The sequence below is a fragment of the Rhinolophus ferrumequinum genome, chromosome 8 (assembly GCF_004115265.2).
Source record: "Rhinolophus ferrumequinum isolate MPI-CBG mRhiFer1 chromosome 8, mRhiFer1_v1.p, whole genome shotgun sequence".
Lineage (NCBI taxonomy): Eukaryota > Metazoa > Chordata > Mammalia > Chiroptera > Rhinolophidae > Rhinolophus > Rhinolophus ferrumequinum.
In genome coordinates, this window is record NC_046291.1 from 62,489,812 (window position 1) to 62,510,101 (window position 20,290).

Genomic DNA, 20,290 nt, shown 5'->3' on the forward strand with positions numbered 1-20,290 from the left:
TATAAGAAACTTAGCATGATTCTAGAAGGAAAAGATGAATACACTGGTAAGGGAAGTGTTTGAACTGCTGAAGAGATGATAAATTAAGCTACTGAAGGATGAAGAAGATAGAGGATTCATTCAGCAAAGTGTTTCACATTCCTATTGTAGTCCGAGAGCTTTCTGAGCTTGTGGGGACAGAGCCAGGAGAGCAGTTTCCAAGCTCTCGGCCTCACCTGGAAAGGTGCTGTCTCGGGTAGTAGGTGGCCATCAGCTGTGACTAGTTGGCCATCAGCTGTAACCGGTCAGCCATTAGCCACTGATAAAACTGCCGTGGCTGAGCTAGCAAGCGCGGATTGCAGTTAGCAAGTGGGGTCGGTTGGTTGGCAGAGAAGCGGATGGCAGATTGCGGCTCCTGCTTCCTGTGTCTCCAACCCAGCCGCCAGCGAGAATATAGTGATATGACTCCCCTATCTATGGCTCTGTGGGTGTTCCTTTTTGGCCTCACCATATCCTGTGTTCTTGTGCGGGGAGCGGGACCAGAGACCCCACATGACACCCTGCATGACAGAGGTGTTGGGGATCCAATGATTAATACGGCTCAGTCCCTATTTTCAGAAAGGTCACTGCCTACTGGGTAAGGGTACCAAGAATGATGATAGTCAATAAAAGCTACATGTTTTGAGCACCTTCCTTGTATTGGGCACTATGCTGTGCATTTCTGTAGCTTCTTGCCTAATGTTCACAACAATCCAATGCGTTTGTTTTTGTTTTCCTGAGGAAACACAGGAAATAAGTTGTCCAAGGTCTCACCACCAATATAAAAAATTCTAGTCTGACTGACTTCAAAGCCATATTCCTTCTGGTACTTCACCCAACCATTGGATGGTGACCTAGATGAGAAAGAATTATGTGATGAAATTGCAAGTGGAAGTCAAAATAAATTCTAGTGGGGAGGTCTTGGAGAAGGTGGTATATATCATATATATATCATATATATATATCATATATATGATACATATATATGAGACACACACACACACACACACATATATATATATATATATATATATATATATATATATATATATATATATATATATCGAGGGATGAGCAGAGAGAGAAAAATAATATTTGATGGTCTGGAAGTGGAGTTGGAGAAATAAGTCTTTTCCTCTGAGTAAGGGCCAGACTTTCAATAAGGCAGCAGAGGTATATAGTGAAACTGACATGGCTGAGCACTGTTTCTCAGAATTTAAGGGTCTATCTAGGTGCTTCCTACAGAGGACTTTCAACCAAGTACCTTGTTTTCAAGCCCTCCCTCAACTGTCTTCCTACAAAGGTGTCTGGCCTCTCCAAAGGTTAATCCCGAACCTTTCTGGATTTCTTGTTTTTTAAAATTTGGGATCATACTGCACATATAATTTTATAGCCAGATTTTCTTTTACTTAATATTTCATTCAGAGCATTTTCCCAAAGGAAATTGCTCTTTCTGCTAAAATATTCCCTATCCAACTACCTTTAAGCGATCATAATGGCGAAGTTCTAGATTCCCACCAGAATTCAAGCCAAGGTAGTTACATGTGTAATGCAAATACATGTAAAACAGCAGAAAAGAAAATACCTGTACACAGAATAAATTGTACCTTGGAACACCCACCCTAATTGCTAGTACATCTTGGATGGTTTACCAAATGAAGCAAGCAGTATGAGGCCAGGGAAAAACTCACGGCTGACACATTGGGGTAATTTTAAGTAGCCCATTGTGTTAATTAGGTTACTGATCACAGCAGTTGTAACAGTGACCTGAATTAACAATGGCTTAACAAGGTAGAAGTATACTTTCATTCTTGTTACAGTCAGAGTGTGATATGATGGCTCCACCTAGGATCCTTCTGTCTTGTTGCTTTGTTATTCCGAGGCTGTTTCCATTGTTTACAAGAGTAAAGATGGATAACTACATTCTACCCAGTGGGAAAGGGGAAATAGGGTCCAGGGAGCACACTTCTTCAAAAGGCACAGTTTGCACATTTCAGTTCTGCTCGCACTTCATTATCCAGAAGTCACCAGAAGACTGGGATATACTCAAGCTTGGTGGCCATGTGCTCTATACTACATAAGAAGCGGAGGTCAAGTTCTGGGGACAATTAATAGTCTCTGCTATATTATGAGCCTAGTAAAATCGAGGTTGTTGAATTTAGACTAACAGAGCTGACTGTTAAGACTAACAGAGCTGATCTTTGTAGTGGGAGCATTCTTCTACTTGTTTGTATTAAAATTATAATACGTGCAGAACTTTAAAATAAAACTAGGTAAAATCTTAGTGCTTTCCCCTAAGACAATATGGACGAGTATTGCCTCATGCCTCTTTCTTCACTGGAATTCAGTAAAATCCTCGTATCCTTGGTCCATTTTGGCCAGTGAAAACAAGCTCTTGTAGGCTTACTTTTGCTTCTAATGTTCACTAATGAAATCCCAGAACCAAGGCTTAAAAATGTATACCTTTATAATGAACAACAACAAAAGAGACCAAGACAGAAACAAAGAAGAGGCACCTCTACTCCACAGCAGTAGAGGAAGAGAGATGGTTGTTTCATAGAACTAGTTCAAAGAGTCTGCGTTGGTGAGGTATTAAATTAAGAACATCAATCTTGTTTTCCCGTGCAATATGAAAACTTGTCTAAATCAACAAACAAAATCCAATCTGTTCAATTTGCTGTGATCAGACTGATCATTGTTAGATCGAGAAAAATAAATATATGTAACTTCTAAAAAAGAAAAAAAACTTGGTCTGAATATTCATAACCTAGCAACTTGTTTTCTTCTCTGTTCTTGGAAGTATAATTCTAACAAGAAGATTTTGTTAAACTAAGACTTTTGGAATTGTTACTGCATGCTGTGAAGATAACCTTAAAGAGAGTTTGTGATTCTGACTGGTTGTTTTCCTTGATAGTTTGTTGCCTTGGCAATAATGCTATAATTTATGATCGAATTCCTAAGCAACCAAAAGACTTAGAACTTGGCTCTGTAAAATCAGAAGAGAATCATTTGCACACTTCTCTTCCCACATAGACAATGGAGAAAAATAAATTCCTATCACACTTACCAATTTCTTCTTTTAACAAAGACTGAGAGCCTTTTGCTAAATTAACAAGGGTAATTACCTTACCTTCTGTGAAACTTTTAGTATTTTCTTTAGGAATTCATGAAATTCTTATTCTCAAGTTATTTAACAATGTTTCTCTTTTTCCACACAGACTGTCCTTCCTCCACCTGGGTTCAGTTCCAAAACAGTTGTTATCTTTTTCTTCAAGAAACCATCAAAGTGGAAAGCATAGAGGATGTGAGAAGTCATTGTACTGACCGTGGTAAGGAACTTACTGTTTGTTTTTCCCACAGATCAGTAAATAGTGTTCACCAGTTTCTTTTAAAACAGTGGTTTTTGTCATATTTCCTTTTTACCTGGGTCCTTATAATTTTATTCTACAACACACAAGGCACAGGCAGTGGAATTGCATGTACGTTAACTCTTGAGTTGGAAGACAGATGTTAGACAATATTGTCCAAAGAAGAGTGACAGGATTTTAGCAACAACAGTGTCTATTTATTGTGCATTCTCTGTGCCAGGCACTGTGTGCTTAAGCTATCATATATTTGAACTGGCTTTCCTTATTATAACAAACCTATCAGGTAGTTTATTATTAACCTCCTTTCCTCAAGAGAAGAAATTCAGTTATTTGTTCATGGTTGCCCAGGTAATAATTGGCCAGGATTCAAACCTGGGTCTGTCTGACTTTCAGACCAGAGCTCTTAATCCCTCTGTTATTCTGCCCTGAAAGGGCTGTGTTCAGGCATGTGTGCAGGCAGAAGTCAGATTGCATGGGACCATGACGTGAGACTGCGGTAAAGAAAAATTGGGAAAATGGCTATTTGCTAGAGAAAATGCTCAGTGTTCTCTGGGAAATGTAGTTGTAACTTCACCTTGTAAAATATTTTAAATGAAAATGTTATTTTTAAAAAGGTGTGCTTGGGTATGCTCTATGTATTTGGCTGCTTGGTCCCAAGTGCATCCTTGCGTTAAGCATCTAATTGTGTGGTCCTCATCAGCTTGAAAGTAAACTATGATGTGAACTAACACCTTTTTCAACTGAAATATCTATGATGGTGAGAGGAGAGTCCTCGATTCTCTCGTGCTTTTTATTACTGTTTGAGTGCTAAAGATCTCTTGATCATTTTATTAAATTTTGTCTTAGCCATCTTCATCACTTCAACATTTAGAAATGCTCTTTACCTAAAAAACACAATTTCTGACAACCCACCAGTATGACATTTTGGAAGAATATCAAATTGTATTAGGGACACTTTAATTAAAATCATATTCACTTATTATAGAAGGAATAAATGTAAGCATAGGAGTTTTTAATCCTATTAAGTGCCATGTAGTACTCAATACATATTGTTTCCTTCTGAAAAACTCTCACCTGCTAAATGGTGTTGAACATTGGCTCTTTGAAGAACAAGACAAAATTTTCAATATGCCAATTTGGTTTCATTTCAAGGGTATTGAATAATGGGAATTTTGCTGGTCTTACAAGATTGTTAAAATGGGATTTCCCCTACAACTATATTCTATCTTTTTTAAAAAAGAAACATTTATATTAGCTATACTGGAGGTGTCAAAAAATGTATCAAGTGGACACTTTGGTCAACGCTGCTCAAGCAGTAGTTCACCGTAATCAGAAGTTTCTGGACACTGATTGTAACCACTTTGAGGATCTCTAGTAATTGCAGAAGTCAAACGTGACTTGTTTTCATCTTTTGTTATCGGTGTATGTTGAGTATTACAATTTTAATAGTTTTTTCCTTTCTTAAAATGTGTATACATTTTTTTGGCACCCTCTTGTACTTACACATAAACAGAAAAGATATAAGAGGCCGAAAGCCAGGAAGAGACATGTTCCTATACTCTTGTTATTAATAGCGTGTATGAACCACAAGCTGAAAGTTCGTTGTCCAGCTTTAATACTTCTCATAAGCAGTTAAGCAACTACTTACTATACAGAGGCACAATACTTGTGACTGACTTCTGCTACAGCTCAGCAATAGTTAGCTGGATTTGCTATTTTTCTTTAGCACACAAAGCAAAACAAAATTGAAAACACCCAGCAATTCTGTGGCCTGATTTTTGATTGCTTGACTCAGTCATTAACTCTTTTTTCAAGTATGGCAGCCATATAGGAATTTTAAATTGTTACATACAAATTTGCTTATACAATGTTATCTTGTGTCTAAAGAAAACTGTCTTTTTTCTCCAGTTAAGATGTATAAATTCGGATTGTCTTACTGATTTTTAAAAAATTTCTCATATATTTCTGATAACCTCACCATTTATTTGATAATCCTCTTCATTTGCTTCCATGCTGGAAATACCCATTTCATTGATGATTCAGAAAATTAGCTAAAATTAGTTTATAATACTGTTACTTATTTTTGGCTAGGATAGTGTTTTGGTTTAAAATAATAGGTAGAAATTAATTGTGTTTGCTATGTATGCAGAATAAAAGCATAAGGAATACTAGAATATTTAGAGTTATAAAATCTTCACAGCTATACAAAATTATATCTTAAACCTATCATTAGGGGTATGTGTAGAAAATAAGTAACTTGTGTGCTGCAGAGAGCTTTATTTAGAAAGATTTCCAGCGCTTTGTGCTAATTTACTTGATGTTTCCTTTTTCTTGATACTATTATTCATTTAGGAAAATGAATTTAGGAAAAGAGGCTAACATTTTTCTTTATTTTGCAACATTTACTTTTAATTTATATATTGTCATTATAATAGAAAAAATATTTTCAGTCTTTCCTGTTTGTGATCTATGAGCTATGTCACTAGCCAAAAAAAGAATTAAAGGCCCAATTACATCTCAGCAGGTAATACATTGTCATTGGTAATACATTGTAAAAAGAAATTTGCTTGTGCATGTATATTCTTCCGGGACTTATGCTGTCATTTGTTAAAGAAAATGAAAGTATGTCTTATTTGCCTGACATAGTAATTTAAGTTTATACAGTATTTACTTAGATTACAATGTTAAAAATAATTTAAGTTCCACTAGCTGCTACAAGGTCAGAAAAAATGATGAAAAACTCGTATCTGAACACATAAGCCTAAACTATAACTTAGTTAAATATTTCCCTTGAGGATTTTTCTAGTGTGGCATTTTGGTCACATTTCACAAGTAAGTACAAGTACTAGGGTTAAAGAGATTAAAAGTCTATATGGCATTTAACAGACAGGAGGTGACAGCAGCTGGAACCATCAGTTTTTACAAATGGAGATGACTCAGAATCTTGCTGAATCCTGATTTTGGATTATTTAAAGTATTATTACATATTTTAAAGGTCAGTCTTTTTTCTTTTGAAAGTTCTTTCTTAATTACACAATTAATGCATGATCACTGTAGGAAACTTAGAAAAACACAATATGCACATATTTTAAAAATAAAACAAAATTACCCTAAATTGTACCACCCTAAGGAAATGTAATGAATCAACATTTTGGTAAGTATCCTTCTAGACTTTCCCCTACCCACTAGGCAAATATATTTCAATATTTGCTTAAAAAATATATATATATATATTTATGTATATATTTATAAATATATATACACACATACATACACACATACACATACATATAATATATATATATATACACATACATACACACATACACATATATATAAATGTTAGGCAAACTATTCTGTAATCTGCATTTTCCCTTAAAAATGTCTATCTATGCTTGTAAATATAGAATAGATATTTCCTAATAACTGTACATTATTCCACTATATAGACATGCCATAATTGATTTAATTGATCCTCTAATATTGGTTATTATTTCGTCTTTCAGTGTCATAAGCAATGTGATGAACATTAGCGAGTGTGCCTGTTTTGAGCAGAGCCAAAGATTGCCTTAGCATAATTGTTGGGTCAAAGAATATGTATGTTTTTATGGGCTTTTGATACATCTTGCCAAATTGTCTCCAAAAAGGTTGTACTAATTTTTACTCCAACTGACCACTTATGAGTACCTATTTTTCTACACCCAAGGTCAACACTGTTTGAAGTCTGCCTATTTTAATTTTCACTTCTTTACCAGTGATATTTTTCACATATTTTTTAATTACATTTCCTTTAGTGAGGGTGAATCGCCCTTTTCACAGTATAAGAACAGTTTTTTTCTTCTATTAGGGTGTATGCCTTTTTATTTATAATAGAACTTTAGTCTGCCTAGTTCGTGATTTTCTTTTTTAACAATATGGTATGTTTTTTGGGACATTTTTGTCCCTATAGTTTTTCTCTCTGTAAGTTTTTTGGTCAAGGCTCTTATATAAGATGTAAAAGTAATAACCTAATACTGAGTTTTCTTACCATATCAGGACATAATAGGAACTCTTTCTCTTCCCCACTTAACTGTTAACTTATTACAAAAAAAATTACCCGTTTTAGAGTGACGTCAAATACAGCTTATTATTTAAGCCTCCTGTCATTCTGAGTGTGGTCTCTATCAGCAGCAGCATTTCCTGGGAACTTGTTAGGAATGCACACTCTCGGGCCCCCATCTCACTCCTGCATCAGCAACTGGGAGTGCACAAGCCCAGGTGATTCTGATGCACGCTCAGGTTGGAGAACCACTGATCTAAGACAATGCAGGCATACCTCGTTTTATTGCACTTCACAGATGTTGCATTTTTTCCCAAATTGAAGGAAAGACCCTCCACCAGCAAAAAGATTACAACTTGCTTTATGGTAATTCTTGCCTTGTTGCCATACCGTGTTTCCCCGAAAATAAGACCTAGCCGGACAATCAGCTCTAATGCGTCTTTTGGAGCAAAAATTAATATAAGACCTGGTCTTATTTTACTATAACATATATATTATACATATTATATATATTATGTATAATATATATTATATATAATATGTAACATAATATATATTATATATATATATATATTAATTTTTGCTCCAAAAGATGCTTTAGAGCTGATTGTCCGGCTAGGTCTTATTTTCGGGGAAACACGGTACTCGTTTTATTGCAGTGGTTTGGAACCCAACTTGCATTATCTCCATTCTATGCCTGTATTCTGAAGTTTTCAGGAGACTTTGTTGTCAGGATGAGTTGGGAAGAATGTAATTCAGCAGTAGGAAAGACTTCTTCCTCATCTCTCCCTGTATTTTAGTTCACTGTAAACAAAGTCTCCAAGATAACTTTAAAATATGTGTAGGATCAACAACTTCCTGGAAAATAATAGGAAAGTTACTACTTTTGCAATTTCTGAGGCTAGAAAGTCACGTTTCTGAAGAACATTGTTCTATTCCTTATTTAGCTGAGTACAGCTGAAAGGATGTTACCTGTCACTAGTCTCCCCCAGGGTTTAGTGCCCTCCCCACCAGATTTCTGGTTGCTGAGTATAAGCTTTGATGTCACCATTCATTGTTTTATCTTGCAAAAACATACATCATGAGAGAAACTGACACCACTAGCATTCTCATAGGTATTGTCCAATTAAAATTGACAGTGGAATTTTTTAATTTGTAAGAGAATCTTTGGGTTCAGAAACAAGGTTAACTACCTCTTGGAAAAGTAAAGTTACTGCTAATATTTATAGGGTGCTATGTAGCTTATAAGTTTTAAGGATGAAAAAAAGTTAATGTGAGACAAAATGTATGTGGCTGCTGCGCCTTATTCTTGAACCAGGTGACTCCCAGGAAAAACCAACTATCCAGTGAGAACGAGGACCTCCTGTATCAGTCAGTTTCCTTAACCAGGACTCAGTTCTAAGGATGACCAGGGAGGAAAACATGAGAAGGCATAGGCTTCAGGCAACCGGCACATGAAGGCTGGTTGAGACTACTTGTTACTTAAAACTTCACTAGGTTTTGGGACTGTTCTGGCAAGTTGCCCTCATCCTGTGCAGCTCTCCTGGGTGTGGTCATAGCTACTCCTCCCTACATTTGTGAAATGAGGACAGGAGGGGCGTGATTGCTAGAGGAAGCTTGTAGTGGGAAAAAGAAAAGTTGAGAGATGCATAAATGTGTTTGACTGCTCAAGCCTCCCCAGGGTATTTCGTCTCCCTGTTTGAGATTATCGACTATAGGCGAATGAAATAGATTATAAAATGATTCTGCTCAATATATCACATTTTACTTTTCTCATGATTATATATTCTTCAGAAATGTGCATATGCTCAAGCTGATATTTTTAAAACTGTAAAAGTGTAATGTGTATTATAATAATGTATTTTAATACTTCACGTGATTTTCACAGGTTCTGGGAACATGCTGACTTTTTTTCTTCCAAAATAATTTCAGGAGCAGACATGATAAGCATACATAATGAAGAAGAAAATGCTTTTATACTGGATACTTTGAAAAAGCAATGGAAAGGTCCAGATGATATCCTACTAGGCATGTTTTTTGACACAGATGGTAAGTGATACCTCGAGGGATATCACTTTTACTTCCATAGTATTAGTAAAATTGATGACTTTTTAAAGATTCTACAATTCTCTAGTTCAAGTTTATGTCTCCTCTGGTCTCCACACACTGTATTTTCAATATGCACTCATGACTTACACCATAGCTTTTCCCAGAGCAACTCAATGTACTTCACATGTACAAGTCAAAGTTGATTCTTTTGTCTGGATTAAAATGTGGTTCTTGGCTCAGTATTTTTGTCATATGGTAGGGTTGGAAAAATCAGTATTAGTGTCAATGATTGATAGGATACAGGTAGACTGAGCTATCAAGGTTATGTAGTGTACATGTACTTATTGTCACTATAAAAAATAGGAAGTACATGTATAATTATTTTCAAAGTGAAATGACTAAGGTCACTATTAATAATTTAACTGTTTTCTTGGCTACTTCTCTTAAAATGCTGTATTCTTTTTCTTTACAAATGACATTCAGAACCTTCTTGAACCGATACCTGATTTACCTGTACACAGGATATATTCCTAATTTAAATCCTACAACCAAAAGTTTAGACCAGACATACTTTAGTAGTAATTTCCTAGTAATTTCCCACCTTTAATCCTAGACCCTTTTCTTTGGCTTTCTTTTATACTGTGATAATGCTGAAAATATTCTTAACTGACAGATGAGAGTTTCAAGTGGTTTGATAAGTCAAATATGACATTTGATAAGTGGGCAGACCAAGATGGTGAGGAAGATCTAGTTGACACCTGTACCTTTCTGCACACCACGACTGGCGAATGGAAAAAAGGAAATTGTGAAGTTACCTCTGTGCAAGTAACCCTTTGTAAAGCGGCTAGTAAGTATAATTGGAGACCTTTTTCCATTCTAAGAGGGGTGGGAAAGTAGGGCTGGTTTTAAACTAACTTTCTTTGAGATAAGTGTGCCTCAATACAGGGAGGAAGACTTCAGAATGTATTAGGATGGCTTGTTCCCAAGTCTCTTGGAAGTCAAGCATGTAATTCTTTTACACTTCAGAGGTAGGGCTGGATCAGGTGAACCATGCATACTTTTATTCTGTTTGCTTATTCTGAGATCTTGCGAGAGGTCAAAATTTCTCGTTGTTCAAAGGAATTATCATAACCTCTTTGCATGTGATTGGATTGAACAGTGGGAGGGGTGAAGAATAATGTCTGACTCCAGAATTCTAACGATTGCAGAATTCTATGTTAGTTTACAAAGATGATGATTCTGTACAAAAACTATTATCTCCTGTGTAAGCAAACAAAGAAAAACTGTATTGTTGTTTGTAATTTATTCTGGATTAAAATATAAGTTTTTTGACCCATCAGAATGCTTTCCAGTGAACAAAATTATCCTATCCCACAACATTTTGATGTTATTATTAAACATTAGATAAAATTTGTTCTAAGTTTTAGAAAGAATTGTTTTCTCATTAAAGGCACTTAAAATTTCAAAATACGATTTTGGGATGGTTGAAACATGTCACAGCCATTTCCTCACTTTGCATCCTTAGTATTGCCCCCTTCTATTTCAGTGCTGTAAACCAAAATAGTACATCTGCCTCTGATTTATTTCCTTTCTTTACATCTGGAATTAGATACATTTTTTCACTTGCTTCAGACCAGTTCTTGACTAGTTCTATGGTGATTATATTCAATCTGTCAGTTTCATGGTAGTAGCATTGAAATTCTAGTATTTATGGGGTTTTTAAAAAATTGGTTCTTTTTATGTATTGTGCCTCGGCACCATTATAAAAACACAAATTTTTCATTAAACTGTAACTTTGAAACATCAGAAATAGTGAGCAAATCCTTACTAACCAGGTAGTCACAGTAGTATACTTTTATTACTATGCTTTTTCCACTCTCCAACTAAAATCTTATTTCCTTTACCTCATCATTGTCTTTTTCCTGAGTTCCCTTATTCTCTTCCCATCCAGCCAAGCTAATGCATTTTGTTAGACCTCTATATCTTTTTTTAAAAGGTAAGTTTAAAACAGGTAACATAGACAATTGACCAAGCAACAGAAATAAGGATATTAAGTTATTAAATATTAAGCTATTAAAGGATTCATTTTTTACTGTGAAAGTTTAAAGGCAATCTTAGAACAAAGCATACTTAAATATTAATTTTGATTTTCTTTTGTATTATAGTCCCATATAAAAAGAAGTATTTATCAGGTAAGTAATGGTCTTATATTAAAAATTTTCCCACTAGTTAAAACTATATTAAGATTCTAGCATGTTAAAATACTTAAGATCCTTTTAAAAAATAATTTTAATGTTGAGCAACTTTTGTAGAATGTAGGCAAGTCTCTCAGCTTAGTAATAAGACTTGACCTTTTAAGTATGATTAACTGTAAGTTACATAAAAAATGAACATTTTTTTTAAAACACCAAATTATGTTTTGTCACTGAACTCCATTATGTGTTTTTGTGGGAAATGACTGCATCTTTTGTTGAAAAGAATTTCCCTTTATAGTTGTAATTGCAATTCGTGAAGCATCTGTCTTAACAGCTTACTAAATGCATTTTTTTAAAAGGAAAAGGTAATATATTTACATGGTTCAAAAAGCAAAACTGTACAAGGCAAACACTGAAGTCTGTCTCCCATTTTGCCCTATTCTACCTTTACCTTTACTGGGCACCATTTCCATTTCTTCTTTAACTTTGCCAATAAGTAAATTGAGATAGATGACTTATTTTACCCCTTTTAGTCACTAATATGATTTAATGATATGGAGAGATATGCCTTCTTTTTTACAATCCATATCATTACCTATATCATTACCTGTAGATCTTCCTTCTTTTTTACAATTATGCACTCTTCCGTTCAATGGATATACGTAGTTATTTAACCAACGCCTGACTACTATTGGCCTGTTTCCAAACATTTGCTATTATAAACAATGCTGCAATGAATCCATGACCTTACACAAATACATGTTTATCTGAATGACCTAAAATACAATCGCTAAATTGAAAGTGAATATGTAAATCCGATCGATACTGAGTTTCAGAGGACTTGTACCATTTAGCATTCCCAGAAGCAACGTATGAGCGCATTATAAAACTTTGGATTTTTGCCAATTGGATAGTACAGCTTTTAATCTCATTTTGAGGTATAAATAACATAGGGTAACATGCACGTGTTAAACGTACAACTTGATGGTTGCTTATATATATACCTGTATAACTACCACTCAAATCAAGATAAAGAACATTTCCATCATTCCAAAAAGTTCCCTGACGTCCCATCGCAATAAATGTCTACCCTACCCCCACTCACCCCATAGGTAACCACCATTTATGCTGTCACCATATGTTGAGTTGCTTTTCTTGAACTTCACGTAAATGCAGCTCTAATGTAGTTTCTTTCACTCAGGGATTTTTTTTTTAACCCACGTTGTGCATATATATTGTACTTTTTCTATTGCATAATGTTTTATAAGTATACCAGTTTATCCATTCTCGTTTATTTGGATCATTTCTAGTTTGGCACTAATATGATAGAGCTGCCTGTGAACGTTCTCATGTTTCTTTGGACCAATGTTCTCATTTTCCTTGAGTATATTCCAAAGAGAATTGCAGGGTCATAGGATAGCTAATTTTTAACTTTATTAGAAACCATCAAATACTTTTTCAAAGTTATTCCTACTGCTAATGTTTTCAAGTTCCATTTGCTCCTTCTACATCCATCCCATAGTATGTAGGGTGGCATTGTCAATCTGTTTAATTTTGCCATTCAGATGGGTGTGTAGTACTCTTAGTGTAATTTTTTTCATTTCCCTGATGAATAATGAGAACCTTTATGTTTATCAGCCATTTGGATATCTTCTTTTGTGAAATGCCTGTTCAAGTCTTTTGCCCTTTTTATTTGGTTCACTTTATTGATTGAAAATTTATTTTTAAAAATTCTGGATACAACTCCTTTGTCACCATGTGTATAATAAACATTTTCTCTCAGTTTGGGGCGTGCCATGATATAACTATGATGGAAGAGGAGAAAAGGAATGTTTAATGAGAGTTCATGCATATTTAATTTCACTCTTCTGTAAGAAGAAATATAACATTTAAAAAAATCAAACAAAGCACAACCTCACACCCATTAGGTTGGCTATCTAGAAAACAAAAGAGAACAATTTTTGAGAAGGATATGGAAAAATTGGAAACCTTGTGCACTACTGGTGGGAATCTAAAATGGTACATTATGGAAAACAGTACGGTAGCTCCTCAAAAAATTAAAAATAGAATTACCATATGGTCCAGCAATTCCACTCCTAGGTATATACCCAAAAGTGAAAGGAGGGATCAAAGAGATATCTGTACACCCATGTTCACAGCAGCAGTATTTATAATAGCCAAAAGGTAGAACTAACCCAAATGTTTATCAATAGATGAATGGATAAGCAAAATATGGTATATATACTATCATGGAACATTGTTCAGCCTTAAAAAGGCAATTCTGACACATGCTACAACATGCATGAACCTGGAGGACATTAAGCTAAGTCAGTCACAAAATGAGCCACTCACTAAAGGACAAATACTGTATGATACCAATTATATGAGGTACCTGGGGTAGTCAACCTGAGACAGAAAGTAGAATGAATGGTGGTTGCCAGAGCTTGAGGTTGGGGGAATGGGGAGTTATTAATATGCAGTTTTAGGTTTGTAAGAGTTCTATGGATGAATGGTGGTAACATAGCACAGTGTGAATGTACTTAATGCTACTTAACTGTACACTTAAAAATTGTTATTTAAGAAACAGTAAATTTTGTTATGAGTACTTTACCATGATTATTATTTTTTCTAAATCAGGAAAAGCAGTGTAAGCATGTTACTTAGAAGCATGAAAGCAAACAGGAATGATTTTTGAGGAATAGAAATTAGTGGGGCAAGAGGAGCATAGTATTTTTCATTGCATACCTTGTAGAACCATGAATTTTATGCTATGTACATGTATACTTAGGGAAAAAAAGATATATGCAAACCTGTGTAGAAAAATCAGGTAGGTCTATGATGGGTCTGAAAACCATGTCAGGAATAGTTCAAAGATCTGGCAATGTTTTGTCTTTAGACTCCAGCTATCTTTGAATTCACTAAAAAATATATCTCATAAATATGTGTAACTACTACTGTACTTCAAGCTTTCTTCTATTAGATATTGAAGACAGAGCAGTGAATAGAAAACGCCTCTGCTTTCAAGCTTACATTTTAGTGGGAAGGTTAAATATATGTAAATATGTGGTATGTCAGATGGTGACTGCACTGTAGGAAAAAAAGGATGAATGAGTGTACAGGGAGAAATGGAGGGGGGACTTGCTTTTGGTAGGGTGGCAGGGAAGGCTGTATTTGAGCAGAATGATCTAAAGGAAATGAAAGATGTTTGAAAGCCTGTCATAAGGTGATTAGGTTTAGTCTAACTTTATGGAGTAACAGTACCAGAGTTGAAGCAACCAGGTGAGAGTTGAATGGCGTTTGGTAACGGGGAGTTCCCCTGCATACAGGTGTGGGCTAGAAGACCCCCATAGGAGCGAACGTGGCTGCAGTCAGATATACATGGTGTGGTAAGCACACAGGAAAGGGGAAGTTAGCCCACGCTGGATTCAACAAAGGTTTACTGGAGATGATCCTGGGGTAAATCTCAAAAGACAAGTAGATATTAATATTAGGCAGGAAGGAGGAAAGGTTATCCAAGAGGATGGATCAGAATAAACCTAGGTGAATGTTTGGATTTTTTTTTTCTCTCTGCCACTTACTAAAGGACTTGGGCAAGTCATTTAAATACTGTGCCTCTGTTTCTTCATATATAAAAAGGTTAAAAATCTGAGGGTTATATGTACACAGTAAGCACTCAAACTGGCCTGTAATGAGTCTAACAAAGTTTTCTATCATTTTTAAAAGTTTGAGCCCCAGACGATCAGTGTCAGAACTAGGGTATGAAGGTGGCAGGTATAATGGTCAGACTGGGAAAAGGACATAATGTGTAGTTTTCAATGATTAGTGAATGTAAAGTCTAGGATAATTCTAGATTGCGTGACTCGGCACTGGCTATTGGTGTTATCAACTAAGGGACTTCGAGGTAGAACGGACTTGGGAGTACAGTGAGGAGATGCATCAGCTACACACTTACATTTTCGTAAAAGGCTAAAATGATTTAGCTCAACCAAGCAGTTTTAAGTCCACAAAGATGATTAGGAGGGAGCAGTTTGAAAAATAAAAGGGAAAGGAGATAGCAACAGCAATGTCAGGAAAACCAAGTGAGACTGTCTCAAGGCTGAGTGGCTAATACTCTAGTTGCAGCAGTACCAGAATGAAATGATGTCCCCTTCTGCATTTAGTCATACCAGAGATCACTGGTGATCTTAGGTTGAGAAGGTGAATTGTATGGGTTTGAGACAAGAGGGGAGTGACAGATTACGTTTATTTTTGTTTGTTACAGGTTTCGTCAACTTCCTTTTACTAGGCTAAGGAAGATTTCCTTTTTCAAGCTAAAACTATTTTTGCTTTTTTAGTTTAAATTAGTATTACGTAATAGCAATTATTTACTCAGTAAAGTGGGTAAATAGATTTTCTAATGTATAACTATCCTTTATTCGATAGAAAACCTTACATAGTTTTAATACACCATTTATTAGTTGCCTCAAGACTGCCGTTCTTCCACATTTCACTAGTACGCAGCAGGCCTTGGCGACAGCTTGGCCACAGGTCACTTGCAGAATGTAAAAAATACAAGGAGCACATGTACTAACTCTGCCTCACCAAGGCTGGATGCTGTTCAGTTCTTAGGATACTAGGTATCCTAATTAAGGTGTGTAATTATGTCTGCGAACCATTGTCTCAATTACTGTGCTCTCTTAGACTAAATTTTTCTTTATTGAGCTATGATCATCACTATTTAGATACTACTATTTAGATTATGAGTATATTGTACATTCATTAATAGATTGTGTGTTCATTAAAATCAGTTTGTTCATATTGGTAGAGTGCTATACTGCAAATGGGCTGTTAAGTTTAATACAACGATTAACCGAAAGAATCCCATTTGAACTCAGTTTACAGAATTCTTGGCTTAACATTTTTTCACATAAATAGCTCATAACACACCCACACACCTTAATAAATTGTGATCAGTACAAAATTTTTATCTATTTTAAGAGAATTGAGCTGTGGCTATTTCCCACGTCTCCCAACTTCTTCTATAAAGAAGACTGTCAATATTTTAAAAATATCAACAGCTTTCCCTAACCTTAATAAATAACTTTTGGCCTGGTTTTTTTTGCTAAGCTTTAAATTTTCCAACTCTCACTTTAAACAAGTACCAGCAGAAAGGAGCATTATGAGCATATTCAAATAATAACAATGCAAAAAAATACACCTGTAAAGAGAAAATAATTCTGGGATTTTTTTTCATATATTAATACTTTTACTACTAAATACAAATACTTTCCTCAAAGCACTGTCCTACTAACTCCTAAACCGAGTACTTCTGCTTGATTTATTGTATTCTTACAGAAAGATTACAAGGATTTTGAATAACCAATAGCTGTAAAGTTGTACATACTATTTCAGGAATACACATAGTTATTTGAATAAACTTAAAAGACAAAAAAAGATTTTTTTAGGATCTTAGGAGTGGAGGATTGCAAAGTGTACTTGAAATTTTAAAGTATGGCAACAGTCCAAGCTCAGAAATATAAATCTTGATAGTAATAAGTGTATAATGTTTTTCTCATCAGTGTGAGAAATTCTAAAAATAGGTAAATATTTACATGAGGAAACTGTATTTGTATCCCCCAAAATGCCATACTAGCAACTTGTGTATTCTGATTACCCATATTTTCTTTTGTCTTTTCCTTTTCAGATAACCACATTTTAATATCAGCTTTGGTGACTGCTAGCATAGTATTTTTGACAGTTTTGGGAGCAATCGTTTGGTTCCTGTACAAAAGAAATTTGGCTTATGGTTTCACCACAATTTTTTCAACTGCACCCCGATCACCTTATAATGACGACTGTGTTTTGGTAATTGCAGAAGAAAATGAACATGCTGTTCAATTTGACTGAAATTTTGGAAATCTCAGATTAAGACATCAAATACATTGACAGTGATTCCTGTGCCAGATTTTAATATATAACTTGACAATGAAAATCAGAATTTTATGGTAATTTTCCTTATTCAGTAACATTCCTTATTCTCATGTAATCAAAAATAATCTTTGGGTTCATTATAAAAAGTTTTGGAAAAGGAATGATCTTAGATATGTTAGTGGTTTTTAACCACGTCACCAAATGTTACCTTTCACTTGAATGAAGGAAAGCTTAAAGCCAAAGCAGATAAAAATAAAAACCCAGTCTACCTGTCTTACTTCCTCTATCTTCCCTCCCACTTAGTTGAACCACCTTATAGTTGAATTAAAAAAAAAGAAAAATTCTACCTATCACTATAGTTTTAGCAATCACTAGGTATTTAGCCATTTATTAATAAACATGATATAAGGAATAAACCTGACTTTTAAATAGATCCTATACATTTAGGTATCACTCATACTGATTACTCCAGCAGATAATTCCTGTAATGTTAATTCACGTAACTTTACAATTTGATTACTTTTGGAACACCATTTTGGACAACAAACAGTATGTAGCACTGACTACCAATGGTTAGAATTTTAATAAAACTTTATACATTTTTTGAAACAAAAAAATTACACCCATGCCAGGAAGGTGGGGAGCCTGGCAATAGGATAATACTTGTATCACAGTGCCCCTTCCAAGATTTTTCTCCTCTCAAAATACCTATTCCTATATGAGATATCTCATGCTCCCCAAGCACTGATGACTTTTATCATTCAATGACATAAAAAGTATGCAAGCAAAAACTGCAGAAAAACACTATGTACTATTGTGATGATGCTCAAAGTTTTCAGTACATTTACTGTATAACTGAAGACAAAGGTGAAAATAATCATTTTGGGAGTTAAAAATGAAAATGGAAGAAAGCTGCAACGTTATTTTCTTTAGCATTCTTTACAATTTAAAAACAGTATTAGAAAAGCTAAAGAATGTATAGAGTTCACGTAAAATTATCTCTCCACTACTGAGAAACTTGAAAGCTCTGGAAAGTAACTTTCTGTGCCTAACCCATATCCCATCAATTATCTTACGGAGAATACTTTTCTTACCGGGAGGTACACTCTCTGTCAAGCTTAAACGAAGGCAAAAAGTTCCAGCTTGTGCCCTCTGTTTCCTTGGCCACCTGAATCAATAAATCCCTCCTCACAATTAATGGCGCTACTCTTAACAAGACATAAAAGTGATGACAAAGTGATGACAGAAGACTATCCAGTGTGACTATCTGGTACTAAAAGAGCAAATGTTACACCAGCTGTGTTATACAATTATGCTCTTAAGGGCTTCAAAGTTCTAAGATTTTGTGTAGTGATTTAGATGTCTACTTTTATTATAGATAAGCTATTACTAGTGGTACTAATAGTGAACATTAGACTGGAATTCCTTCTTGCTTTTCCTATTCAAATTCTACCAGTCCTTTACGAAGAATGAGCTTATATCTTCCTTAAAACTGTCTCTAATTGTCACAAATCTCTATAATGTCCAATACATTAGCCACTAGCCATATATGGCTATTTAAATAAATTAAAATTAAATATAACAAAGTTCAGTTCCTCAATTGCATTAGCCATATTTCAAGTGCTCAAAATCACATGGAGCTAATAGTTAACATATTGGGTGGGCAATGCAAATTATACACTATTCCCATTTTCACAAAGTTTTACTGGCCATTGTTGCTATATAATTCCCCCTTTCATTCAACTCCAGTACAACTAATTTTCTTTTGATTTTGATTAACTTCTACCTAATGACAGCTCTTGCAAAATGGCTTTTAAAAATTTCCCACGTTTGATTTCATTTGTCAACCAAGTCCTTAGAGGACCCTGGTAATGAAGTGCTAAATCTTAATTTTATGTATCAGAACATCTGTAAAGAGGCTCTTGTATCTATTTGGTGGTCAACACATGACGGGATCATTCAAGTCCATACTTTTAACATTAACAAATAACATATACATGCTTGTTTTCATTCAGAATGTATAAATTGCTTTCTTTAACATCCTGGTTCTAGGTAGGCATACTGTATAAATTCTTATGTTTGGCAGATATCTAGAGAGAATAACATTACTTCTAAATATACTTTCCTAGGACTTTGCAGTTTCTGTAGTGAGTAGTGTATGGTCTCTATTTTTGTTCAGTTTAAAAGTGATAACCAATGAAAAGACTTCTTATTCCCTCTAGTTCACATTTACAGAATATCGGAAGCTAATACAACATTGCAATACTAAGTGGTGCTCAGAAACTATTAGAATACTATAAAGCCCAAGCCACTATCTCTGTCACTTAGCATTTAATATAAAAAAACTATTAAAAATTATATGTACACCAATAGAATGTTTTCTACCATTTAATTTAAAATTTTAAGTAACTTTTGTGTGTTGAAGCAGTGGAAGACAATTTTTGTGCTAAGTTCTAAAATTATAAATGTTTTAAATTCAAAGCATCCCTAAGGACCCATAGAATAGATACTGAAACTGACATCCTTACACTTTTGTGTTTTTGATTTCAATAAGGCAATGCAAAGATTACAGGTAAAAGTTAAGCAAATATTTTAGAAACATTTCTATCTTTCTAGGGAATGGAATTTGAAATTTTAATAAAATTCTTGCCTATAAGGTTTGAAGTCTACTTTCATCACCAATTTAAAAGGAAACATCTCAAACTATAAAG

The 20,290-nt window shown here is 34.7% G+C and overlaps 1 protein-coding gene across 2 annotated transcripts in view; it reads left to right on the plus strand.

Annotated features, from left to right (window-relative positions):
• LY75 (lymphocyte antigen 75) overlaps positions 1-17,914 on the plus strand; it is a 114,341-nt gene extending 96,427 nt beyond the window's left edge. For both annotated transcript variants that reach the window (XM_033112789.1, XM_033112788.1), the window contains 5 exons: positions 3,237-3,347; positions 9,358-9,474; positions 10,148-10,321; positions 11,640-11,666; positions 17,353-17,914. In XM_033112789.1, the coding sequence (XP_032968680.1) occupies positions 3,237-3,347; positions 9,358-9,474; positions 10,148-10,321; positions 11,640-11,666; positions 17,353-17,555 (632 nt within the window). In that variant the 3' untranslated portion in view covers positions 17,556-17,914. The remainder of the gene's footprint in view (positions 1-3,236; positions 3,348-9,357; positions 9,475-10,147; positions 10,322-11,639; positions 11,667-17,352) is intronic.
• Positions 17,915-20,290: the final 2,376 nt, after the last annotated feature.